This window comes from Neoarius graeffei, chromosome 11 (genome assembly GCF_027579695.1).
Source record: "Neoarius graeffei isolate fNeoGra1 chromosome 11, fNeoGra1.pri, whole genome shotgun sequence".
Taxonomy (NCBI): Eukaryota; Metazoa; Chordata; class Actinopteri; order Siluriformes; family Ariidae; genus Neoarius; species Neoarius graeffei.
In genome coordinates this window covers 70,139,985-70,164,365 of record NC_083579.1, presented here as the reverse complement: position 1 = coordinate 70,164,365, position 24,381 = coordinate 70,139,985, and the positions used below count along the sequence as shown (strand labels likewise).

The 24,381-nt window shown below is 40.5% G+C and overlaps 2 protein-coding genes across 2 annotated transcripts in view; one reads left to right on the top strand and one right to left on the bottom strand.

Moving 5' to 3' along the window:
- The window catches only part of atp6v1c2 (ATPase H+ transporting V1 subunit C2), a 35,905-nt gene extending 18,805 nt beyond the window's left edge, over positions 1–17,100 (bottom strand). The window contains exons 1-10 of the mRNA XM_060933166.1: positions 16,972–17,100; positions 16,332–16,399; positions 13,907–13,992; positions 10,239–10,304; positions 9,948–10,054; positions 9,746–9,837; positions 4,128–4,226; positions 1,953–2,021; positions 1,458–1,550; positions 1,282–1,369 (exon numbers count right to left, since the gene is read on the bottom strand). Coding sequence (XP_060789149.1) covers positions 1,282–1,369; positions 1,458–1,550; positions 1,953–2,021; positions 4,128–4,226; positions 9,746–9,837; positions 9,948–10,054; positions 10,239–10,304; positions 13,907–13,992; positions 16,332–16,399; positions 16,972–17,100 — 897 coding nt within the window. The remainder of the gene's footprint in view (positions 1–1,281; positions 1,370–1,457; positions 1,551–1,952; positions 2,022–4,127; positions 4,227–9,745; positions 9,838–9,947; positions 10,055–10,238; positions 10,305–13,906; positions 13,993–16,331; positions 16,400–16,971) is intronic.
- Positions 17,101–22,328: 5,228 nt separating this feature from the next.
- Positions 22,329–24,381, top strand: part of nol10 (nucleolar protein 10) — a 95,793-nt gene continuing 93,740 nt past the window's right edge. Inside the window, exons 1-3 of the mRNA XM_060934685.1 lie at positions 22,329–22,492; positions 22,709–22,754; positions 22,858–22,956. Of these exons, the coding sequence (XP_060790668.1) occupies positions 22,427–22,492; positions 22,709–22,754; positions 22,858–22,956 (211 nt within the window). The 5' untranslated portion in view covers positions 22,329–22,426. The remainder of the gene's footprint in view (positions 22,493–22,708; positions 22,755–22,857; positions 22,957–24,381) is intronic.

The following is a 24,381-nucleotide window of genomic DNA, read 5'->3' as shown; positions in this document are numbered from 1 at the left end:
AAAGGAAATTACTTTGCCTGTGGCACGATGGCAATGGCCAGCAAACTGTAGACGCTTTTGCTTAAGCTTCTGGGATACTCATGGTAATCCTCTGTAGATTTGGCCAAGAGTGGCATGGTCCCTCCAGCTGATGTTCTGTACTCTTCTTAACAGATTTGTATAGCATCCATCAAGATGACTCTCAAGCTTGGTAGTTAGGGTCCAGGTTTCTGAGCCATACAGAAGAACTGGCTCTACTAAAGTTCTAAATGTCTGGACCTTAATAGACTTAGTTAAATATGACTGCCAAATTTTTTTCTAGCTTATTACAGGCTTCCCACGCTAGGGCTTTCTGATCTTGAATTCCTTTTGTGAGTCTGCGATATGGGATCCCAGGTATTTGAAATCATCTACCTTTTTTATGTTAGTGACATTTAGGGATTTAAGCTCGCATGGTAAGGAAGACGTAGATAAAAATTTTGTCTTTCCCTTATTACAATAGAGACCTACTTGGCTAGTGGCATATTCTAGCGATTGTAGTAATAACTCCACATCTTTTATGGATTCTGAGATCAAGCCTAGGTCATCAGCAAAGTCCAAATCTGTAAGGTATTCAGCGGGATGTCTTCTGCTTTGTCGAGGCTTGATTGTAAGACCTTTTTCTTTCATTTTATCAAGCGAAATCCGTAAGACATAATCGAGCACAACAATGAAAAGAAATTGGGCAAGTGTCACCTTGAAGGATACCTGCTGTAATATTAAATGACTCAGTTTCTTCATCGGGTGGCTGAAGTGTTGGTGTACAGTGATTTTATTGCACCAATGATGGGTGACAGAATTCCATATCGTGGCAAAATCTCGAACATAACTTCTCTGCTGATGGAGTCGAAGGCTTTGCAAAAGTCAATGAAGCAGAGAGTGACATCTTTGTTCAATCTCTTCATCTCCCCAAGAATTCGCCTAACTCATAGTATCTGAGCGACAGCGGTTCTACTTCTTCGAAACTCATTTTGATTCATGCGAAGGAATGGCTCGAGGCGAGGAACAATGCGATTAAGGAGGAGTTTGTTGAAAATTTTGGCTGCTATTGGGATGAGAGTTATGCCACAATAGTTAACTGCAGAAGTTAGATACGGTTAACGTCACTGAGATCACATTGTTCCCCCATTCTGATATTTGATGTAAACATTAACTGAAGCTCTTGGCCTGTATCTGCATTTTATCCATTGTGTTGCTGCAGCATGAGGGGCCAGTGAGTGTATATCCTGTAGCTATCTGGAGATATATCCAAGTGTTACTCACATACTGTTCTTTCTTATCAATGCTGAGGCGGCTCATCTCCTTTTGTTGCCATTCGGCTTCCTCTAAGTTGAAGTCTCGCACTGTGAATCTATCAGAGACCACAAACTGTTTGAGGTTTCAAGAATACGTTCACCTCAAATATATATATGCATGTGTGTTTGATAAGGTACACTTACTTGTGCTTTTTGGCATTGGCTTTGAATTCTTTGACAGCATTCTTGAATAGTGTCACTGTGAAAATCCCAGCGTCCTCTTCCTCCAGCAACTTCCTATGGCACATAATAAAAACGTTTTAAAGCCGTATCACCAGTATATAGGTTAAGATAAGGACGATGGTTATTTTTATTTTTCATTTTCTTTTATCATTTTTAACGTCAGTATAATTGCTATTCACTGCTGTTGCAACAAACAACCAGGACATCCTACATGGTGAACGGTGTCTGATCTTCTGAGGCTGACTGCTTAATGAGGACGAAGTAAAACAGGCTAATTAGAGCCACTGAGATGGATATCGGTCATGGAGGCTGAGGTGAGATGCTTGCTTTCCATCAGTAACTTTATACTTGGGTGAACTTAACCTGCTGACCTATGGCTAGAGCTGGACTGCGGTCATGAATGGGTGATTAGTTAGCTGAGCTAAGAATAAACAGGAACAAATGACGGGAACTAACCTGCTGGAGCGAGGAACCACAAACTCTGACATGGATTCATAGGTGTTTTCCCACTGCCTAATACACATCCTGTAAAAATGGGTTTCAAAATCAAATTTTATTGGTCTCTCACACACACAACCATACACAGTACAGTATTCAGTGAAATGCTTTTAATTATTTTTCATTTCCTGTTTTTATTCCACGACATAAAAACAAAATGTACATAAAAGCAGAATTTACGAGCATACAAGTAGAAAAAGAAAAATATGAAAAGCTACAAGCCCAAATCAGAAAAAAGTGGGACGGTATGTTGAAATTGAAATTAAAACTGAAAACAATGGGACAGAGGGGACAGGCACCATCTTCTTCCACAGCCATGTCTTTGTAACGTGTACAGAATGTGGTTTTGCATTGTTTTGTTGAAATATCCCTGGAAAAGATGTCGTCTTAAAGATAGACTGCCTTTCAGATTTTTCAAGTTTAGGTCTTAAAAACAATTTTTCCTGACACCCAATTATTTTTGTTTAGTGGACCAAAACCTTCTGAATTCAAATCACAGACTTGCCATTTTATTCTACGTTTTTTAACAGAACAATTAATGAATTTTGAGCCACATGGCCCTAAATTCTCTGCTATTTTTTCCTGCTTCACCATGACCCAATTCAAGATACTACATCATGCATCATGTGGTGGGCTTTCCCTGTTCGCACAAGGCATTGTGGGATACAAATTTGAAACAGGAGAGAAAAATGGAGGACGCGAGTGTGTGAATGAAATGTGAAAGACCGACTACAGTAACGGAAAGCGAGAAGAAAAGACGTGATGTTATATGCGAAGGAAAGGAAACGCAGGACCAAACTAATAAATATCGGTGCTCAGCGAGCACCTCGGTGTGATCAGCTGTTCGTTTAGCGACAGAATGATGGAACTGTCAGTGCACGCTCAAAGGTAAACCAGTAATGCAACACTGTGGATGCCAGCTGCCGTAAAACCCAAAAGAAAAAGAAGAAGGCAGTAAACCTGCGCATGCGCACACGAACTTCCTCTGTCTGCTTGACTGCCCGAAGCGAGCGATTTTATGCACATTATTTGCTCGGGAATCCCTTCAAATTAAATAACTTCCCAGCCATAGAATGGCCTGATATTTTGTGAGATATTACAGAAATAAACCAAATTTCAGAGGGAGCTAAATTTCACCGATTTTATGAAATCAAAAGGCCATCTGGCTGTAAAGGCAGCATGTGTTGCTTGAAAATCTCAATTTACTTTTCTGCATTAATGCTGCAATCACAAAATGTAAGTGATCCTTGTTAAAGGTACTGACACAACCCCATACCATGACACCCTCTGGCTTTTGGACTTGTTGCTGGTAACAGTCCTTTTTGTCTTTGGTCTGGAGCACACAGTGTCCATTTCTTCCAAAGAAGACCTGGAATACATGCTTCCACTGTGTGATGGTCCATCTAGATGCCTCTGAGCCCAGAGAAGTTGACGGTGCTTCTAGACACAGTTACAATAAGGCCTCCTTTTTGCAAAGTAAAGTTTTAACTGGCATTTGTGGACATAACTCTGTATTGTAGAACTTGACAAAAGTTTGCCAAAGTAATCCCGAGCCCATGTGGTTATATCAGCTACAGATAAATGATGATTCTTGATGCGGTGCCGTCTGAGGGATCAGAGATCACAGGTGTTCAGCTTTGGCTTGAGCCCTTTGCCCTTTATGCACAGAAATTCCTTGAATAGTTTAATGATATTATGCAACATAGAGCATGAAATATTCAAATCCCTTCATATCTTTCTTTGAGGAACATTGTTTCCATACCGTCCCAAATGTTTCTGCTTTGAAGTTGTAATATAAAAGATATATGGCAGAAAAAGTATGGACTATATGTGGAATAAAGTGCAGAAATGTGAAGCTGATTGTGTAATACAATGTTGTGCAACATTGAGCTGAGGTAGTTGCAGTGAAATGGCTAACATACAATGGTATATAAGAAATATTTATACATACAGGATAAAATGGGCATATTAACAGGAATGTAGGGGTGTGGGTGTGTTTAATCAACTAGTATAATTAATTACAGTACAACATTCATAGATTAACATTAAAATAAAATGAGTCAGACGCTCTATTTGCTTAATAGTAATTACTGACTGTAGTTTAAACACCACTAACCACTAACACACACTAACCTGGGCACCACAACCAGTAAAGTGGTGAGATACTCTGAGTTGAGAACCAAGTCCTCCTTTTTCACGATGCCAGTCAAAGATCTGGTGTGCAGACATCCCCTGGAAGGCGACAACAATGTTAACATACAGTGTTGGTCATCATGTTAATACAACCCCGATTCCAAAAAAGTTGGGACAAAGTACAAATTGTAAATAAAAACGGAATGCAATAATTTACAAATCTCAAAAACTGATATTGTATTCACAACAGAACATAGACAACATATCAAATGTCGAAAGTGAGACATTTTGAAATTTCATGCCAAATATTGGCTCATTTGAAATTTCATGACAGCAACACATCTCAAAAAAGTTGGGACAGGGGCAATAAGAGGCTGGAAAAGTTAAAGGTACAAAAAAGGAACAGCTGGAGGACCAAATTGCAACTCATTAGGTCAATTGGCAATAGGTTATTAACATGACTGGCTATAAAAAGAGCATCTTGGAGTGGCAGCGGCTCTCAGAAGTAAAGATGGGAAGAGGATCACCAATCCCCCTAATTCTGCACCGACAAATAGTGGAGCAATATCAGAAAGGAGTTCGACAGTGTAAAATTGCAAAGAGTTTGAACATATCATCATCTACAGTGCATAATATCATCAAAAGATTCAGAGAATCTGGAAGAATCTCTGTGCGTAAGGGTCAAGGCCGGAAAACCATACTGGGTGCCCGTGATCTTCGGGCCCTTAGACGGCACTGCATCACATACAGGCATGCTTCTGTATTGGAAATCACAAAATGGGCTCAGGAATATTTCCAGAGAACATTATCTGTGAACACAATTCACCGTGCCATCCGCCGTTGCCAGCTAAAACTCTATAGTTCAAAGAAGAAGCCGTATCTAAACATGATCCAGAAGCGCAGACGTCTTCTCTGGGCCAAGGCTCATTTAAAATGGACTGTGGCAAAGTGGAAAACTGTTCTGTGGTCAGATGAATCAAAATTTGAAGTTCTTTATGGAAATCAGGGACGCCGTGTCATTCGCACTAAAGAGGAGAAGGACGACCCAAGTTGTTATCAGCACTCAGTTCAGAAGCCTGCATCTCTGATGGTATGGGGTTGCATTAGTGCGTGTGGCATGGGCAGCTTACACATCTGGAAAGACACCATCAATGCTGAAAGGTATATCCAGGTTCTAGAGCAACATATGCTCCCATCCAGACGACGTCTCTTTCAGGGAAGACCTTGCATTTTCCAACATGACAATACCAAACCACATACTGCATCAATTACAGCATCATGGCTGCGTAGAAGAAGGGTCCGGGTACTGAACCGGCTAGCCTGCAGTCCAGATCTTTCACCCATAGAAAACATTTGGCGCATCATAAAACGGAAGATACGACAAAAAAGACCTAAGACAGTTGAGCAACTAGAATCCTACATTAGACAAGAATGGGTTAACATTCCTATCCCTAAACTTGAGCAACTTGTCTCCTCAGTCCCCAGACGTTTACAGACTGTTGTAAAGAAAAAAGGGGATGTCTCACAGTGGTAAACATGGCCTTGTCCCAACTTTTTTGAGATGTGTTGTTGTCATGAAATTTAAAATCACCTAATTTTTCTCTTTAAATGATACATTTTCTCAGTTTAAACATTTGATATGTCATCTATGTTCTATTCTGAATAAAATATGGAATTTTGAAACTTCCACATCATTGCATTCCATTTTTATTTACAATTTGTACTTTGTCCCAACTTTTTTGGAATCGGGGTTGTATATTAGATTTTATTTTATTACATTTAACAGAAAATAAAACGATAAGTCTTATAAACAAGAGTGCTCAGAGAGTACAATATCCCCCGCTGGCAACTATATCTATGCTATAAGTGCTTAATACACCCTCATGAAATTGTCAAAGTACAAGTTTGGTAATCAAGGGCCCTAACTCTGGTAAGATGCGACTGAACTGAACTAAATTGTGATATGTGTATTACCAACATATAACAAAGCCTTTTGCTAAAGCCCGGCGCACACAGGCGACTTTCCGTCACTTGGTCATGCAACTTTTTGATGCAAGCAAAAATTTGCTTTGTGTGCGGATATTTGCGACGGCAATTTTTTGTTGCTTGCAACAGATCGCAGGTATCAAACATGCTTGATATTCTGCGACAAAAAAATCGCCAGTTGCTGACTTGTTGCAGAGATATCGCCACGTGTGCGTGTCTTTGCGATAACGAAGTGATCACTTCCAAAGGCTAAGCCAATCCCTGCCCATGAAGTAGTCATGTGATTTCCATGTGACTTGCATCGCCTTCCCCAAATCGCCCACTGGTCGCAGATAACAAGCACACGTATCTACCCGAGAGGGGAAGCTTGCGTCAAAAAATCGCAATACGCTTGTGACAAGAAGTCGCCTGTGTGCGCTGGGCTTTAGTTTCATGAAATTCCTCCAAAAATTGTGAGAGGAGTTCATTTTAGAAGACAAGCAGACCCTCATGAAATTGTCAAAGTACAAGTTTGGTAATCAAGGACCATAACTCTGGTAAAATGTGACTGAATTGAACGAAATTGTAATATGCGCATTACCGACATATAGCAAAGTCGTTTGCAAAGTTTCGGAAAATTCCTCCAAAAATTGTGAGAAGAGTTGATTTCAGTACCCTTCTTGGGATGGACAGACAGACGGATGGACGGACGGATGGATGGATGGATGGATGGACGGACGGACGGACGGACGGACATCGCCACGACATAATCCCCCTTCGGGCCTCTTGGCCCGCAAGGGATAATAAAAACTGCCTCCCAACAATGGACTGAAATCCATTTAAAAAAACAACAGTGAGTTAATATTCAATCCGAAATATTCACTTTATTTAAACATCCAATGAATTCTGATTTTACTTTTCTCACATTTAAGCAGGTAAAGTGTTGCCTTTTTTCTTCTTGATCATGAATAACTTTCAATACATTCTCCCAACTGAAATTAAAATATATATATAAAAAAATAAATGAATACAAACACACAGAAAACTAATTCAATTGAAATTGCATTTCAGAATAAAACTAAAATTATGATGAAATCCAAATACAATGGAATTATTTCAATTTACACCACAGCACTTGTCAAAAAGTGTTGATTAATTTTCTGTAGCAGAATGACTCGGACTATAGCGCTGGCTGTAATTCAGATTGCAGATTTATTTTAACATGTTTGTTCTGTTATAGTGTCTATAGTAACATCAAATTCACAGCGAGTTGTGTAAAAATCTAAGACTATAATATATATTTTGTTATGTGTTCTGAGATGCTTTTCTGCTCATCATGATTGTACAGAGTGGTTATTTGAGTTACTACAGCTTTTCTGTCAGTTTGAATCAGTCTGCCCATTCTGTTCTTTTTTTTGGTTTGGTTCTTGCACCATTTTGTCTCAACTATAGACTTCTGTCTATGAAAAACCCTGGGGATCAGTTGACAATCTTTAAATTGTCAACTCCTGAGGACATTGTGCTTGCGGATTTCTCTGGAACATGACAATCTCTGTTTCTTTTTCTTTTCCTTTTTTTGTCTGAAATTCAAGGGAGAGAAAAACAAGGAGATTCTGGTGAGAGATCAAATGTTCATGGCTCTTATAGCATAAGTGAGAACCGCAACTAACTTGTTTCATGGATGCTCTACAACTTTAAATGTAACCGTAAATGGATTAACAAGTATAATGTATCATTCTTTAATTAATAAAAATTTAATAACTTTGGTATAAGAGCAATAAGCCATTTCAGAACGTGATGTAAATATAACATCATGGTGGGAACAGAAACTCCAGGCTGCATCGCATCACATTGCATATCAATTATAACAATATGTTAATTATTTTCCTAAAACAGTCATGTTGTCATATCATTATTGTATGATAATTGTCAAAAAATAATGTAATTATATAATATGATATAATATAATACATAGAGGATATTACGCTGTGGTGCAAAGATGTGAAGTTTATCTTCGAGTGGTGAATGTATATTTCACAAGTGGAGCGAAGAAGATAAACTTCATATCCTCACGCCACCATGCAATGTTCTTTATATTATATGGACACATCCACAAAAAAAAAAAGCAAGTTAATCAAAAAAATTTTAATTTTGAACTGGCTCGCCATTTTGACAACACACATCCAGTCAGCGGGAAAACACTGGGAGTGACATCATCAGAGTGAAATATCGGGAATTATTATACATCCAGGACACTTTTTTGATGGAATAAAAACATGTGTTCTATTCCCTTCTAGCGGGTTTCATTAATTTGCTGGATAGCATGCAATATTGTTAGCATATCGCTTATCTTACATGCATTACGTCACTCTACCCAATGGAGAATGAGTGTTGAATATGGTTTACGATGTTGAATGATTGTCAAGACAATATGACGTCACACGTTGGAGCTGATACGAATATTCAATATGAGAGTTTTCTGCTGCGCATGCGCAGAATTATTTCTTTGTCCGCTGGGAAAGAGAGAAGATGAAGCTACAGTAATCCAGTGCTAGGATTAAGCACTAAATAAATAAACTGAAAACTGAAGACGCGCAGAATACCCGAAAGGCTACCAAAACTTTATTATATATTCTTCATGCATATTTACAAGAGACAAACATACCAACGGACATCGAAAAACTGGAAAAGAGACATGTTGGAGATGTAAAACTTCTGTGCTAGCGAATGACTGTGACAGTTTGTAAACAAACATGTCGGCAAGGTTTGCTTCGTTAAAAGTGGAAGATTTTGAAATAATTTTGGCTGCCAGGTCGCTCCATTGTGTGTAGTTGTCGATGTTGAGTTTAAAAGTAATGAAGTAAATTACACAGAGAAAATAATAATAATAATAATAATAATAATAATATTCGGCTTGACTGCGCTAGCATTGGCCTTCGCTAACACTACATTAGCTGGAAGGTAACGGGACTGCCGTGCTAACAGCACTGAGTCGCAGGTAAGCTAGTGTTGGCCTTTGAGAATGTTGATATGAAGAGAGTGTGAATGTATAATAATAATAATCATATTGGCTGGCTTATTTTCATGGTCTATCAGATATATTCCATTCAGCTACTCATCGACTCGTTCAATATCATGCTAGCTGAATGAGATATATCTGATATACCACTCAATGCCAACCATCTCATCTCATTATCTCTAGCCACTTTATCCTGTTCTACAGGGTCGCAGGCAAGCTGGAGCCTATCCCAGCTGACTACGGGTGAAAGGCGGGGTACACCCTGGACAAGTCGCCAGGTCATCACAGGGCTGACACATAGACACAGACAACCATTCACACTCACAGTCACACCTACGCTCAATTTAGAGTCACCAGTTAACCTAACCTGCATGTCTTTGGACTGTGGGGGAAACCGGAGCACCTGGAGGAAACCCACGCGGACACGGGGAGAACATGCAAACTCCGCACAGAAAGGCCCTCGCCGGCCACGGGGCTCGAACCCGGACCTTCTTGCTGTGAGGCAACAGTGCTATCCACTACACCACCGTGCCACCCCAACGCCAACCAATATTATTTAAATATATCATGTGATAATATTGGATAATAATTGTCATGCCTTGCCATATTTTATTTCCTACTTAAGAGAACTTACTCTCTTTGTTGCTCAAGTGCTTGCAGACTGAGTTTCACATCACTGTACGCAGCATTACGAGACTTCAGCTCCGTCTCGACCTGGGCCACTTGCTGACACACACACATGCAGCCACCAACACAGATACGCACACATGAATATTAATATGCTAAAGAGCTGTTCTCTTCATGTTGGGCGTGTGAGGGCTGTGTGGGATGTATACCTTGAAGATAAGATCAGTGAGTGGTTTAAGCGGCAGGGCGATGGGATATTTGGCTCTGTCCCACTGGAACTTCGTCATGTATGTAGTCAGATCCACTGAAATATCAAACATCATGTTACAGGAGACGCAATTAATATCTGCGCTGCACAGAATGGAGAGAATATGAAGACTTTTTGACATACTCTACAATCATTTTATTCAAACACACCATGCGATTTGGCAGTTAGTCCTGCCACCTTCATTTTATATCTAAAACAAAATAAATGTACAAACTCCAGACACTCATTAGCATACCCCGCAAAGCTTGGAAATACATTTTCAGTGGCGACTGAGGAACTTTACGATGTGCCTTTTGCTCTGGAGAGAAATGTAGAAATTTGAATATATTAATAATAATAATAATAATAATAATAATAATAATAATAATAATAATAATAATAAAAACAAACAAAAGCAATGACATTATGTGAATTCTTCAAGACGTCTATTCTTACACTTACAGTTGTGATTGAAAGTTTGTGAACCCTTTATAATTTTCTATATTTCTGCATAAATATGACCTAAAACATCATCAGATTTTCACACAAGTCCTAAAAGTAGAGAAAGAGAACCCAATTAAACAAATGAGACAAAAATATTATACTTGGGCCCTGTACTACGAACGGAGGTTAACCTACCCAGAAGTAACCCAGGGTTCCCCCGCTAAACCGGGGTTGACAAAACCTGGTTATCTTGTTTGGGGTTAAACGGTACTACGACGCCAGTTATGAAGTTGATTTGTTGAACCTGTGTTAACCTAATCAGGGTTAATGCGCGTTCACGTGAAGGTTATCAGCGCAAATCACCACTGTTCACAATGGCACGGTCGCCGTGCTTCACGGAGGAAGAATGCGCTGTCATAATGCAAAGCTACGAGGAGTTCAAAACAACATTAAGAGCAAAATCTAACACAGCGGCTGCCAATAAGGACCGGCAAGCATGTTGGCAACGAATTGCCGATCGGGTAAATGCGCAAGTACATTCTCCCTTCTACATGTTCCAGAACAGAAGTATAGGATGAGAGAAAGCTTCATGATCAATCACAAGTCACAGAAAATGGTCCTTCGACGTGGCCCCAGTCATATATAGCTTGTTTAATGTCCGAAAAATCCTGAATAAAATTTGGTATGGTAAATTCATGGAGTAGCCTACTTAAGCTGATATGTGCACAGAGTCACATGAATTAGGATGACTGACTGTTCAGTCCCTTTGACTAAGTTGGTGTATGTCCTGTGAACATTTCAGAGGCAACAGCAGTGCCAAACGCACCTGGCAACAGGTGAAAATGAAATATAAAAACATCATTCAGGTGTGTGTGTGTGCGCGTGCAAGCAAGCATTCATTTGCCTTTTATTTATTCAAGTTTTATCTGTTTGCCTAATAGTTCAAATTGTTTTGTATAATGTTGTTGTGTGATATTAATGATAATATTGTGGGAAAACTACTTTGCACGGACATTCATTTAATTTATTCTATCGTCATTTTGTTTGTTCTATTTTTGTGTATTTTATTTATTTATCTGTTTGTCTAGTTGTATCTATTTTTCTAATAATATATTTTTTGCATTAATAGTTTTTTTCCTATTAAAATAATCTTGTGTTCTTGTTATAACTTTATCTATTTATCTGACTGTTTAGTTGTATCTATTTCTGTTACAATTTCAATATTTTTAATATAGAAAGTTTGTTTTTTTCTATTAAAATGTTCTTGTGTGATAACTAGTTCTTGTGTTATATTTATTGTAGTTGTATCTATTTTGTATCTCAGACTTAAATATTTTTGTAAAACAAGTGTTTTTTATAAAATATTCTTGCGTTCTTGGTAACTATGTTCTTGAGTGGGTTCTCTTTTTTTTTTTTTTTTACAGAAAAGCCGTTCTGCATGGACATTCATTGAAGCCCTCATTGTTTTTTAATGGTTATTTATGAGCGTTTAGGGGTTACAATAATGTAAGTCTAGGTTGCTTTATATAAAAGGTATGTCCAGAAATATTGATGTCACTGTCTAAGCAGAGGGATCTGGCTTCTTTAGACGCTGTCTTCTTAAAACTGAATAAATATTTAAAAAGAGCCAACTGAGCCAGTCTTTTGAACAGCTCTTTTCAAAGAACGGATCACAAAGATGTGGATCCCATCAAAGAGCCATAAATCCCATCTCTAATCTGCGCTCCGATATCGCACGGGTCATCCAGGTACGCTGGCATTGTCTCTAGAGGAAATGTCGGTGGAGAGGTGGTGTTTAAAAAGGGTGTGGTTAATCGGAAACCTCGGGTTAACCAAGAACATAACCTGAGACGAGCAGGTTTGAGATGCAGCGTAAGTTGCCATGGCAGCATACCTCGGTTTGAACATAGCCAACTTTCGTAGTATGGGTTAATCGGGAAGTTACGCTGCACGTGATCAAGTTACTCTCGAAGTTACCCTGGTAAGCCAGAAAACCCGCTTCGTAGTACAGGGCCATGGAGTCGTTAGTGTTGCTGGTCTTGGTGCTGTGGCTTGTTGTCACCGACAACGCCAACAGACACTGGCAAGAGCGTATAGATGAGGCGAGGCGCATAAGGCTTCAGAAATTCTTGTAATTCATAATTCTTCTTCTTCCGGGTTTACGGTGTTTACAGATCCCAGCGTGCTCGCGGGGCGTGTGTGGGCATGTGAGGACACTCCTCCTCACCAATCAGTGCACGGGGGAGTGTCTGCTCACGCCCCCAGCCTCACTCGGCTCGGTTGGGCTCACTTCAGCCCCACTCCAAAACGGTGCGAGTTTTGGGTGCTAAAGTGAGCTCAGTTGTGCTGCTCTGAGGTAGTCAAAACGCGAGCCGTGTTGGGCTGAAGTGAGCTGAAAAAGGGTAGTGGAAAAGGCCCATAAAAAGAACATTGCTGCTCGTCTGCAGTTTGCTAAAGATCACATGGACAAGCCAGAAGGCTATTGGAAAAATGTTTTGTGGACAGATGAGACCAAAATAGAACTTTGTTGTTTAAATGAGAAATGTTGTGTTTGGAGAAAGGAAAACACTGCATTCCAGCATAAGAACCTTATCCCATCTGTGAAACATGGTGGTGGTAGTATCATGGTTTGGGCCTGTTTTGCTGCATCTGGGCCAGGACGGCTTGCCATCATTGATGGAACAGTGAATTCTGAATTACACCAGCGAATTCTAAAGGAAAATGTCAGGACATCTGTCCATGAACTGAATCTCAAGAGAAGGTGGGTCATGCAGCAAGACAACGACCCTAAGCACACAAGTCGTTCAACCAAACAATGGTTAAAGAAGAATAAAGTTAATGTTTTGGAATGGCCAAGTCAAAGTCCTGACCTTAATCCAATGGAAATGTTGTGGAAGGACCTGAAGCGAGCAGTTCATGTGAGGAAACCCACCAACATCCCAGAGTTGAAGCTGTTCTGTACGGAGAAACGGGCTAAAATTCCTCCAAGCCGGTGTGCAGGACTGATCAACAGTTACCGCAAACGTTTAGTTGCAGTTATTGCTGCACAAGGGGGTCACACCAGATACTGAAAGCAAAGGTTCACATACTTTTGCCACTCACAGATATGTAATATTGGATCATTTTCCTCAATAAATAAATGACCAAGTATAATATTTTGTCTCATTTGTTTAACTGGGTTCTCTTTATCTACTTTTAGGACTTGTGTGAAAATCTGATGATGTTTTAGGTCATACTTATGCAGAAAAATAGAAATTTCTAAAGGGTTCACAAACTTTCAAGCACCACTGTAAGTGATACAATAACTATGCTATGATATCCATGGGTAACAGGAGCTGTGGGCTGGCCTTGCTGAGAAGAATGGAAACTGCCACCTGCTGCGTCTGCTCTTAGCTAATGATCTCGTCCTGTTGAATATGGGCGACTCATTAGCTTAGCACTAAGAGCTGAAAGTGACTGTGCCATCCACTGATATACCTCCATTTGCCAGAACATTCTCCATGACCTTGTCACTGGACTGTTCCATGAGCTCCGTCATACACTGAGCTGTTTTTCGCATTACGCTGTGAAAGAGAGACAAAGTGTCTGAAGGTCTTATGTTTAAAGCAAGCATTTAAAGACCTAAATCATACATCACACATACATTTCATTTGCCTTAAGGTGCTGTACATGGTTAGAAAAACAAACAAACAAACAAACAAACAAACAAACAAACAAACAACACCAATTCCTGATACGTTAAGGGCTTTGTTTTTGAGAACTTCAAGTTGGTGTTCTGATACTACAACTAAAATGATTATGACTCTCCAGGACCTGATTTTACCCGAGGTAAAGAGGATCGTGCTTGTGAAATGGAGAAAAGAAGGAAAAACCCAGAGCTCAGTTTCCACAACACAAGGACGCATGGAACATTGTGAAGTAGCACCTGAAACAAGACCCTGCTGGATTGAGTGTCTCTGCTAACGATAAATGCGATACAGTTGCTTGTGAATTTTCCCACAGACAGCACAAGGAGGCCAGACGGATGCGTATGAGGAATGAAGTAACCTATGGAATAACCTCTGGTTACCCACAAAACACCCAGGACTTTTTAATATACAGTACTGTGTATTTAAAAAAAAGTCTTAGGCACGTGTAAAGAAATGCTGTAGACTAAAAATGGCTTAAAAATAATGAAATGAAACGTTTCAGCATTAAAAAAAAAATACTGAGACGACCCTTTGCTTTTTAAAAAAAATAGTAGTCTCAGGTACAGTGAGTGCAGTTTTATAAGGAAATGAGATGTAGGTTTTACGGAGCATCTTACAGAACCAGCCACAGTGACCCAGTTCTTCTGGACACTTTTTCTGTCATACTCGCTTCTTCATTTTGCCCCAAAAACCCAGTCGCCTTCATTGTGTTTTATTTTTTAATCTGAAAAGTGGTCGCTTATGTAATATGCTGCTCAGATACAAACATTTTTTCCCCTGTAACATTTACTTTTGTGCTGGAAAAATAACGAACGTTTGGAACACTAAAATGTTTTTGTGATGTTTTGACTCGATAATGTAGAAGTCATAAAATAAAAATCTATAACAAAGTTTGTATGAATGAAAACAATATACATAGGGTGCCTAAGACTTTTGCACAGTACTGTATATAATATGTATTAATTAACCAGGATGACCCTGAGATCAGATTGGTTAAATGAAAAAAAAAAAGCATGTTAACGTGTGGAAAATACAAAGTCGCGTTTAAAAACATTAACGCAAGACCGCCTTTCAGATTTTTCAAGTGTAGGTCATAAAAGAATGTTCCCCGACAACCAGTTATTTTTGTTTAGTGGACCGAAAGCTACTGAATTCGAATCACAGACTTCCAATTTTATTATTTTTTAAAATAGAACAATTAATGAATTTAGGGCCATGTGGCCTTAAATTCTCCGCTATTTTTTCCTGCTTCACCATGACCCAATTCAAGATACTACATCATGCATTACATCACATGGTGGGCTTTGCCCGTTCGTGCAAGGCATTGTCTCATCTCATCTCATTATCTCTAGCCGCTTTATCCTGTCCTACAGGGTCGCAGGCAAGCTGGAGCCTATCCCAGCTGACTACGGGCGAAAGGCGGGGTACACCCTGGACAAGTCGCCAGGTCATCACAGGGCTGACACATAGACACAGACAACCATTCACACTCACATTCACACCTACGGTCAATTTAGAGTCACCAGTTAACCTAACCTGCATGTATTTGGACTGTGGGGGAAACCGGAGCACCCGGAGGAAACCCACGTGGATACGGGGAGAACATGTAAACTCCGCACAGAAAGGCCCTCGCCGGCCATGGGGCTCGAACCCAGACCTTCTTGCTGTGAGGTGACAGCGCTAACCACTACACCACCGTGCTGCCCAAGGCGCAAGGCATTGTGGGATACAAATTTGAAACAGGAGAGAAAAATGGAGGACGTGAGTGTGTGAATGAAACGTGAAAGACCGACTACAGTAACGGAAAGCGAGAAGAAAAGACGTTATGTTCTACGCGAAGGAAAGGGAACGCAGGACCAAACTAATAAATATTGGCGCTCAGCGAGCACCTTGGTGTGATCAGCTGTTCGTTTAGCGACAGAATGATGGAACTGTCAGTGCACGCTCAAAGGTAAACCTGCGCATGCACACACACAAATGGACTTCCTCTGTCCACTTGACTGCGCAAAGAGAGCGATTTCGTGCACCGTATTTGCTTTAATCCCCTCAAATTAAATAACTTCCCAGCCACAGAATGGCCTGATATTTTGTGAGATAGTTCAGAAATCAACATGTATCACAAAGACCAAATTTCAAAGGGAACTAAATTTCACCGATTTTATGAAATCGAAAGGCTGTTTAGCTTTAAAACTGGCTTTATAGAATTTGCTTACCCTTCTGCGTAGGAGTCCAGTCTGGAGAGGTCATCAGAAACACTAAGCAACACATCCAGTGTGCCTACCTGGTAAATCCAGCGAACACAGTATGTTTAGATGTGTACCTCATGTATAACCAACTTTAACAGTGAACATTGTGAACACTGTGACTAAGGATGACCATGGTTAATATTCAGCGTACCAAGCACTAAGTCTACCAAGGTATAGTTAATTCCAAAAATTCAGAGAAAGAAACTGAGTGTGATGTCTCCTTCATACTGGCCTGCATACTGCATACTGGCCTACAGTGGCATAAGGATTTAAATAGAATGTGTCACGTGAGGTTTTTGGCATTGTCCAGCATAAATCGTTGAAAATTGTGCTACACCGGTCTACCTTCAACAAATATCTGTTGAAATTAATACAAAATAATCGCAAGCCTTTTCTAAAAGACAGAAAAATGAGTGAGACAACCCAACACTCTTGACTTCCAAAATACATGAGGCACTTATGACCTTGAGCTGCAACACATGACTTCTATACGTACTGACACCAGTACGCAAACAAATGATATTCTGACAAAGAAAAAAATCTGACATGCTCACATCCCCTGCCCTGCCCAAGTCTGGTCATGCTGCATTTCACCGCTCCTCCTTACCTTCAGCTCGGGGATGTGGAATCTGAAGTAGCTTCCCAGGCTGGCTTTGACTGTAGCCCGTTTAAGCTTTTCCAAAGATTGTGAACTGACTTTGTCCAGGGGAACTGAAATCAGCCAGAACTCCGCCATGCCTTCCTCGCCCACTTTCCAAACGTGGGCCTTCTTCACACTTCAAAAGCTGTGATAAGAGACGTTCATAACAACCATTGAAAGTCATTTACACTTTACGTATTACTAAGATAAGTTTCAGATTTACAAAGACATCGTTAGATTATATGTCACCTCTGATTTCAACTGACTTCACTGTCTGGATGGATTGTGTTTCCAAGACTGGAAAAAATAATATCCTTACAAATGTAATTAACTCTCGATGATTCAGTAGCATGCTTTTATTTCTTACAGAACAGCATATATAACACCATATTTATTTAAGCATATTTTAGCATTGATTCAAACATAATTTCAGCCTAAACCTGACTTTTAAGCTTTTATTTGTACTATATAAATGCATCCTTTTCTTTTCTTTTCTTTTACATGGATATACATAAGAATGCTCATGTTTGCTCATTTTACAGCTTTTTTACTCCTTAAATAATCCCGATATATAAAAAGCTAAAAAAAGAAAAAAATTACTAATACTTTCACAATTCCTGAATGTATAGCCATTCAATATTATACTGTAAGTTATAGTTTTGTTCAACACTATAAATAACTAGCAAATAGACTGCATAAGAACCTATTGAAAAAATACATATAATTTCATGGAAGGGATTAGTATTTAGGGTTTAGTGTAGTGATCTGAAGCTACAGCAATGGGCAGCAGCCGATAATTTATTATACACAGTACAGTTAATAAGCTCAGCAGGTAGTTTAAATAAAAAGTTCATGATTTATTTAAGGCTGAAAATTTCCATGACATCTTCAATGACATTTTAAAAATGATAATTCCATAGATAATAAGAATTTCCATTTGGCATGATTGATCACGTCAGTCAGGCTTACAGCTTTATGTATATGGTACTTTTTATACAGGATGGTATATATAATGAAAACAAAACCATTTTTAAACCACACAGGTTTTAAAGAAGCATACCGTATGAGTCAAAAGTTTGTACACCCCTATTCTTTCATAGTTTTCTGTATTTTGACTATTTTCTACACTGTCAAACAATACTGGAGACATCAAAACTCTGAAATAACATATGGAACATATATAGAATTATGCGATAAACAAAAAAACATGTTTCATATTTTAGAGTCTTCAAAGTATCCACCGTTTCCCTTGATGACGCTTTGCACACTATTGGCATTATTTTAACCAGCTTCATGAGGTAGTCACCTGGAATGCTTTTCAATTAACAGGTGTGCCTCATCAAAAGTTAATTAGTGTAATTTCTTGCCTTTTTAATGCATTCGAGATCAAACAGTAAATAGTAAATAATAAACATACAGTAAATAGCCCTATTCAACACCACAACTGTAGTAATCTGTATTATCTCAATAACTGCTCAACAAAGTAAAGAGAAACGACATCCATCATTAGTTTAAGACATGAAATGTCTTTTACTTAATAAAAATTAGAAATGTGTCCAAACTTTTGACGAGTGCTGGATATGAGTAATAAACATTCCTACCTTACAGTGAAAGTGTCCATAGTAAGGCCTGATCCATCAAGAGTTTCAGTGCATTAGTGTCCTGTCCATGACAGACTGTGCTCAGGTAGAGCAGCTCCTCACACACATCACTGCACAGGAGAATCACTCACCTGTCACACACTTTGAACACTGTCATCACTGGGATGGACCAGGTAGGATCAGCTGACGTCATGTCCTTATTAATGACCAAACACTCCAGCCACTCCAGTCATGATTCAGTTTGGTCTCATCTTTTTTTTTTTTCTGACATGATATTACATTAAAAGAGGGAAAGCAACATTTTATATTCAATGTTGAACTCACTACACTTATATTCACATAGATTACCAGAATGTTTCTAAAAATCTAACAGCTATTTACGATGTCTCTGTGATTATATCTGATATTATCATCCATCCATCCATTACTCTTAGACGCTTATCCTGTGCAGGGTCGCAGGCAAGCTGGAGCCGATCCCAGCTGACTATGGGTGAGAGGCGGGGTACACCCTGGACAAGTCGATATTATCATCCATTCTGATGATTTCTTTAAAGCTGTTTGAGTATTATTTACGTTTGTTGTTCATTCATTCATTCATTCATTCATTCATTCATGTGTCTGTATAGTCTCATTCTCATCTCATTATCTCTAGCCGCTTTATCCTGTTCTACAGGGTCGCAGGCAAGCTAGAGCCTATCCCAGCTGACTACGGGCGAAAGGCGGGGTACACCCTGGACAAGTTGCCAGGTCATCACAGGGCTGACACATAGACACAGACAACCATCCACACTCACAATCACACCTACGGTCAATTTAGAGTCACCAGTTAACCTAACCTGCATGTCTTTGGACTGTGGGGGGAACCGGAGCACCCGGAGGAAACCCACGCGGACACGGGGAGAACATGCAAACTCCGCACAGAAAGGCCCTCGCCGGCCACGGGGCTCGAACCCGGACCTTCTTGCTGTGAGGCGACAGCGCTAACCACTACACCACCGTGCTGCCCGCCTGTATAGTCATGAAATGATATTGATAAAACTTATATATATATATATATATATATATATATATGGGCAGGGCGGCACGGTGGTGTAGTGGTTAGTGCTGTCGCCTCACAGCAAGAAGGTCCGGGTTCGAGCCCCGTGGCCGGCGAGGGCCTTTCTGTGCGGAGTTTGCATGTTCTCCCCGTGTCCGCGTGGGTTTCCTCCGGGTGCTCCGGTTTCCCCCACAGTCCAAAGACATGCAGGTTAGGTTAACTGGTGACTCTAAATTGACCGTAGGTGTGAATGTGAGTGTGAATGGTTGTCTGTGTCTATGTGTCAGCCCTGTGATGACCTGGCGACTTGTCCAGGGTCATAGGCGGTTTTAAACGGGGGCCGGGGGGCCAGTGCCCCTGTAAAATTGCTCCTGGCCCCTGTTGTGGCCCCTGTGCTGAACAGGTAACAAGATTTATTAATTTTGACGTGCGCTGGCTCGAAGATCGGAACTGACATGACGGAGTGTTCTACACGGACTCCTTAAAGCGCTACACGCACACTGTTACCTGCAGCAGAAAGACCCGCAGCAGCGCGAATTGTAAACTTCGGACGTGAGAGATAACAGCTGCAGCCCTGCAAGGACTAGGCTACTGCAAAGAGGCGAAGGTAGGGAAAATTATTCAATTTCGTAACGTCAGTGTTTGCACATATCCGTGTTTTACTGTTGTTGTTCACTACAATAATAAATCCATTTTATTGCGCTTTCTTAAAAGTGTGTTGCACAGCAATAACTAGCCTAACTTAATATTTTTGGGAAATGGGTAAAATAACCGACAGTGTTTAACCTTCTTGTAAAACTTGAATGGCCTTTTGATATGTAGAGGCTACATTCCTCTCCGTTTACTTTTTAGTATAGGCCTACTGTAGGCTATCATCATGGAAAGGAGCAAGAAGGACATTATGTCCTTTTTTGCCCCTGTTGGCAAAAAGCAACATAGAGAGAGTAAGGAAGATGAAGATTATGAAAGAGGAGAGAGAGCCAGAGGTGGAGAGAGAGCCAGAGGTGGTGGTTGGAGAGGTGGAAAGTGAGGCATGTGAAAGGCAATCTGAGAGTGAGGATGAAGACATTCAGGATCAGATTGAGGGACAGAATGAGGGACAACCCAACGAGTCATCGGGACAACCAGATTCACCATGCATATCAAGTACAGCACCATCAGGTTTGTGATGTTGAACAAATGCATGTGTGTGAGCAGTGTCGACCTACAATTCATATAGCCTACCCTGAAAGTGTGAAGTCTGAATAATCTCATCTCATCTCATTATCTCTAGCCACTTTATCCTTCTACAGGGTCGCAGGCAAGCTGGAGCCTATCCCAGCTGACTACGGGCGAAAGGCGGGGTACACCCTGGACAAGTCGCCAGGTCATCACAGGGCTGACACATAGACACAGACAACCATTCACACTCACATTCACACCTACGCTCAATTTAGAGTCACCAGTTAACATAACCTGCATGTCTTTGGACTGTGGGGGAAACCGGAGCACCCGGAAGAAACCCATGCGGACACGGGGAGAACATGCAAACTCCACACAGAAAGGCCCTCGCCGGCCACGGGGCTCGAACCCAGGACCTTCTTGCTGTGAGGCGACAGCGCTAACCACTACACCACCGTGCCGCCCCAGTCTGAATAATAATTAATAAATATTAAATATAAATAATAGATATAATAATAAATTAATAAATGAATAATGATAAATAAATGTTGTTCTCGGCGGCATGGTGGTGTAGTGGTTAGCGCTGTCGCCTCACAGCAAGAAGGTCCTGGGTTCGAGCCCCGGGGCCGGCGAGGGCCTTTCTGTGCGGAGTTTGCATGTTCTCCCCGTGTCCGCGTGGGTTTCCTCCGGGTGCTCCGGTTTCCCCCACAGTCCAAAGACATGCAGGTTAGGTTAACTGGTGACTCTAAATTGAGCGTAGGTGTGAATGTGAGTGTGAATGGTTGTCTGTGTCGTCAGCCCTGTGATGACCTGGCGACTTGTCCAGGGTGTACCCCGCCTTTCGCCCATAGTCAGCTGGGATAGGCTCCAGCTTGCCTGCGACCATGTAGAAGGATAAAGCGGCTAGAGAGATAATGAATGAAATGTTGTTCTCAGTTGCACTCTCATATTTACTGTATTCATCTTTCTCCAGATATCAGCAAGTGCTTGGACGACACTCCAGTGCAGCCACGTCTGAAGAAAAGGTTCATTGTATGCAAAAATAGAAATCTTATTTTACAAAAAAGAGAAACATGGTTTTAAGATTTACTGAGCACAATTTATTTTATGTTTAGGCTATTGAGACAGAATGTTTATCTCATTGTATTTATGCTCAATGTATTTGGTTTTGGTTTTAAATAAACTAAACAAAACATTTTGAACGCTTAAATATTGCCATGTTTTGCCCATATGTGCCCCCCTGAAAAAACACTGGCCCCACCTCGGCCCCCCCTAGTAATTTTGGTCTAGAACCGCCACTGTCCAGGGTGTACCCCGCCTTTCACCCGTAGTCAGCTGGGATAGGTTCCAGCTTGCCTGCGACCCTGTAGAAGGATAAAGCGGCTAGAGATAATGAGATGAGATGAGATGAGATAATGAGATGAGATGAAAGATGAGAAACCTTTCTGTCGCGTTTGGAAACGGAGTCGGAACCAATCTTTTGAGTAGCAAGTTTCCACCCGGACTTCATTTAGTGAACAACGCAATTCTTGTTGTGGTTCCAACGTGGGTCTCTATCAGGGAAGTTTTTTGTGGAAATAATTATTCTTATTATGTGTAAAAAGATCGTTTGACTTCTTTAAAAATGCAGGTGTCCAGTATAAATAATATAAAGATATATAATCTGAGTCATGGAAAGTCTTTGCCAGAGGTAAGAGAATTTTTTCTTCCTTTGTGATAGTTCTACTGCTTTTACTCAACATTAACAGGCTCATTCGTACTTCCTGCGGAAATGCGATTTAACTTTTATGATTAATAACCATATGAGTTTATTAGTCCAGTCTGTGATAAGTTTTGTTCGGTTTTAGATGATAGTTTGTGGAGGTTTGAGTTGTATTGACTGATTCACGTTCTCCCGTGTGTTCAGTGGCTGTCAGACAGAAAGAAGAGAGCTTTACAGAAGAGAGATATTGGTAAGTGAGTCAGGTTTGGTCACTCTGGTCAATTTGCATGATTCCTTATTTTGTATTCTTTTGATTTTATTTTTTTCTGAAACCTCTCTTGTTTCCTGTACAGATGTTCAGAGGAGGATTGAGCTCATTCAGGATTTTGAGATGCCCACTGTGTGCACCTCTCTCAAAGTGTCACGTGACGGACAGTATATTTTAGCTGCAGGTTTGTTCATCAGAAAGTTTGCTCAAGAGCTGCATCCAAACACATTCTGTTCTTTCAAATACAACCCCGATTCCAAAAAAGTTGGGACGAAGTACAAATTGTAAATAAAAACGGAATGCAATGATGTGGAAGTTTCAAAATTCCATATTTTATTCAGAACAGAACATAGATGACATATCAAATGTTTAAACTGAGAAAATGTATCATTTAAAGAGAAAAATTAGGTGATTTTTAAATTTCATGACAACAACACATCTCAAAAAAGTTGGGACAAGGCCATGTTTACCACTGTGAGACATCCCCTTTTCTCTTTACAACAGTCTGTAAACGTCTGGGGACTGAGGAGACAAGTTGCTCAAGTTTAGGGATAGGAATGTTAACCCATTCTTGTCTAATGTAGGATTCTAGTTGCTCAACTGTCTTAGGTCTTTTTTGTCGTATCTTCCGTTTTATGATGCGCCAAATGTTTTCTATGGGTGAAAGATCTGGACTGCAGGCTGACCAGTTCAGTACCCGGACCCTTCTTCTACGCAGCCGTGATGCTGTAATTGATGCAGTATGTGGTTTGGCATTGTCATGTTGGAAAATGCAAGGTCTTCCCTGAAAGAAACGTCATCTGGATGGGAGCATATGTTGCTCTAGAACCTGGATATACCTTTCAGCATTGATGGTGTCTTTCCAGATGTGTAAGCTGCCCATGCCACACGCACTAATGCAACCCCATACCATCAGAGATGCAGGCTTCTGAACTGAGCGCTGATAACAACTTGGGTCGTCCTTCTCCTCTTTAGTCCGAATGACACGGCGTCCCCGATTTCCATAAAGAACTTCAAATTTTGATTCGTCTGACCACAGAACAGTTTTCCACTTTGCCACAGTCCATTTAAAATGAGCCTTGGCCCAGAGAAGACTTCTGGATCATGTTTAGATACGGCTTCTTCTTTGAACTATAGAGTTTTAGCTGGCAACGGCAGATGGCACGGTGAATTGTGTTCACAGATAATGTTCTCTGGAAATATTCCTGAGCCCATTTTGTGATTTCCAATGCAGAAGCATGCCTGTATGTGATGCAGTGCCGTCTAAGGGCCCGAAGATCACAGGCACCCAGTATGGTTTTCCGGCCTTGACCCTTACGCACAGAGATTCTTCCAGATTCTCTGAATCTTTTGATGATATTATGCACTGTAGATGATGATATGTTCAAACTCTTTGCAATTTTACACTGTCAAACTCCTTTCTGATATTGCTCCACTATTTGTCGGTGCAGAATTAGGGGGATTGGTGATCCTCTTCCCATCTTTACTTCTGAGAGCCGCTGCCACTCCAAGATGCTCTTTTTATACCCAGTCATGTTAATGACCTATTGCCAATTGACCTAATGATTTACAATTTGGTCCTCCAGCTGTTCCTTTTTTGTACCTTTAA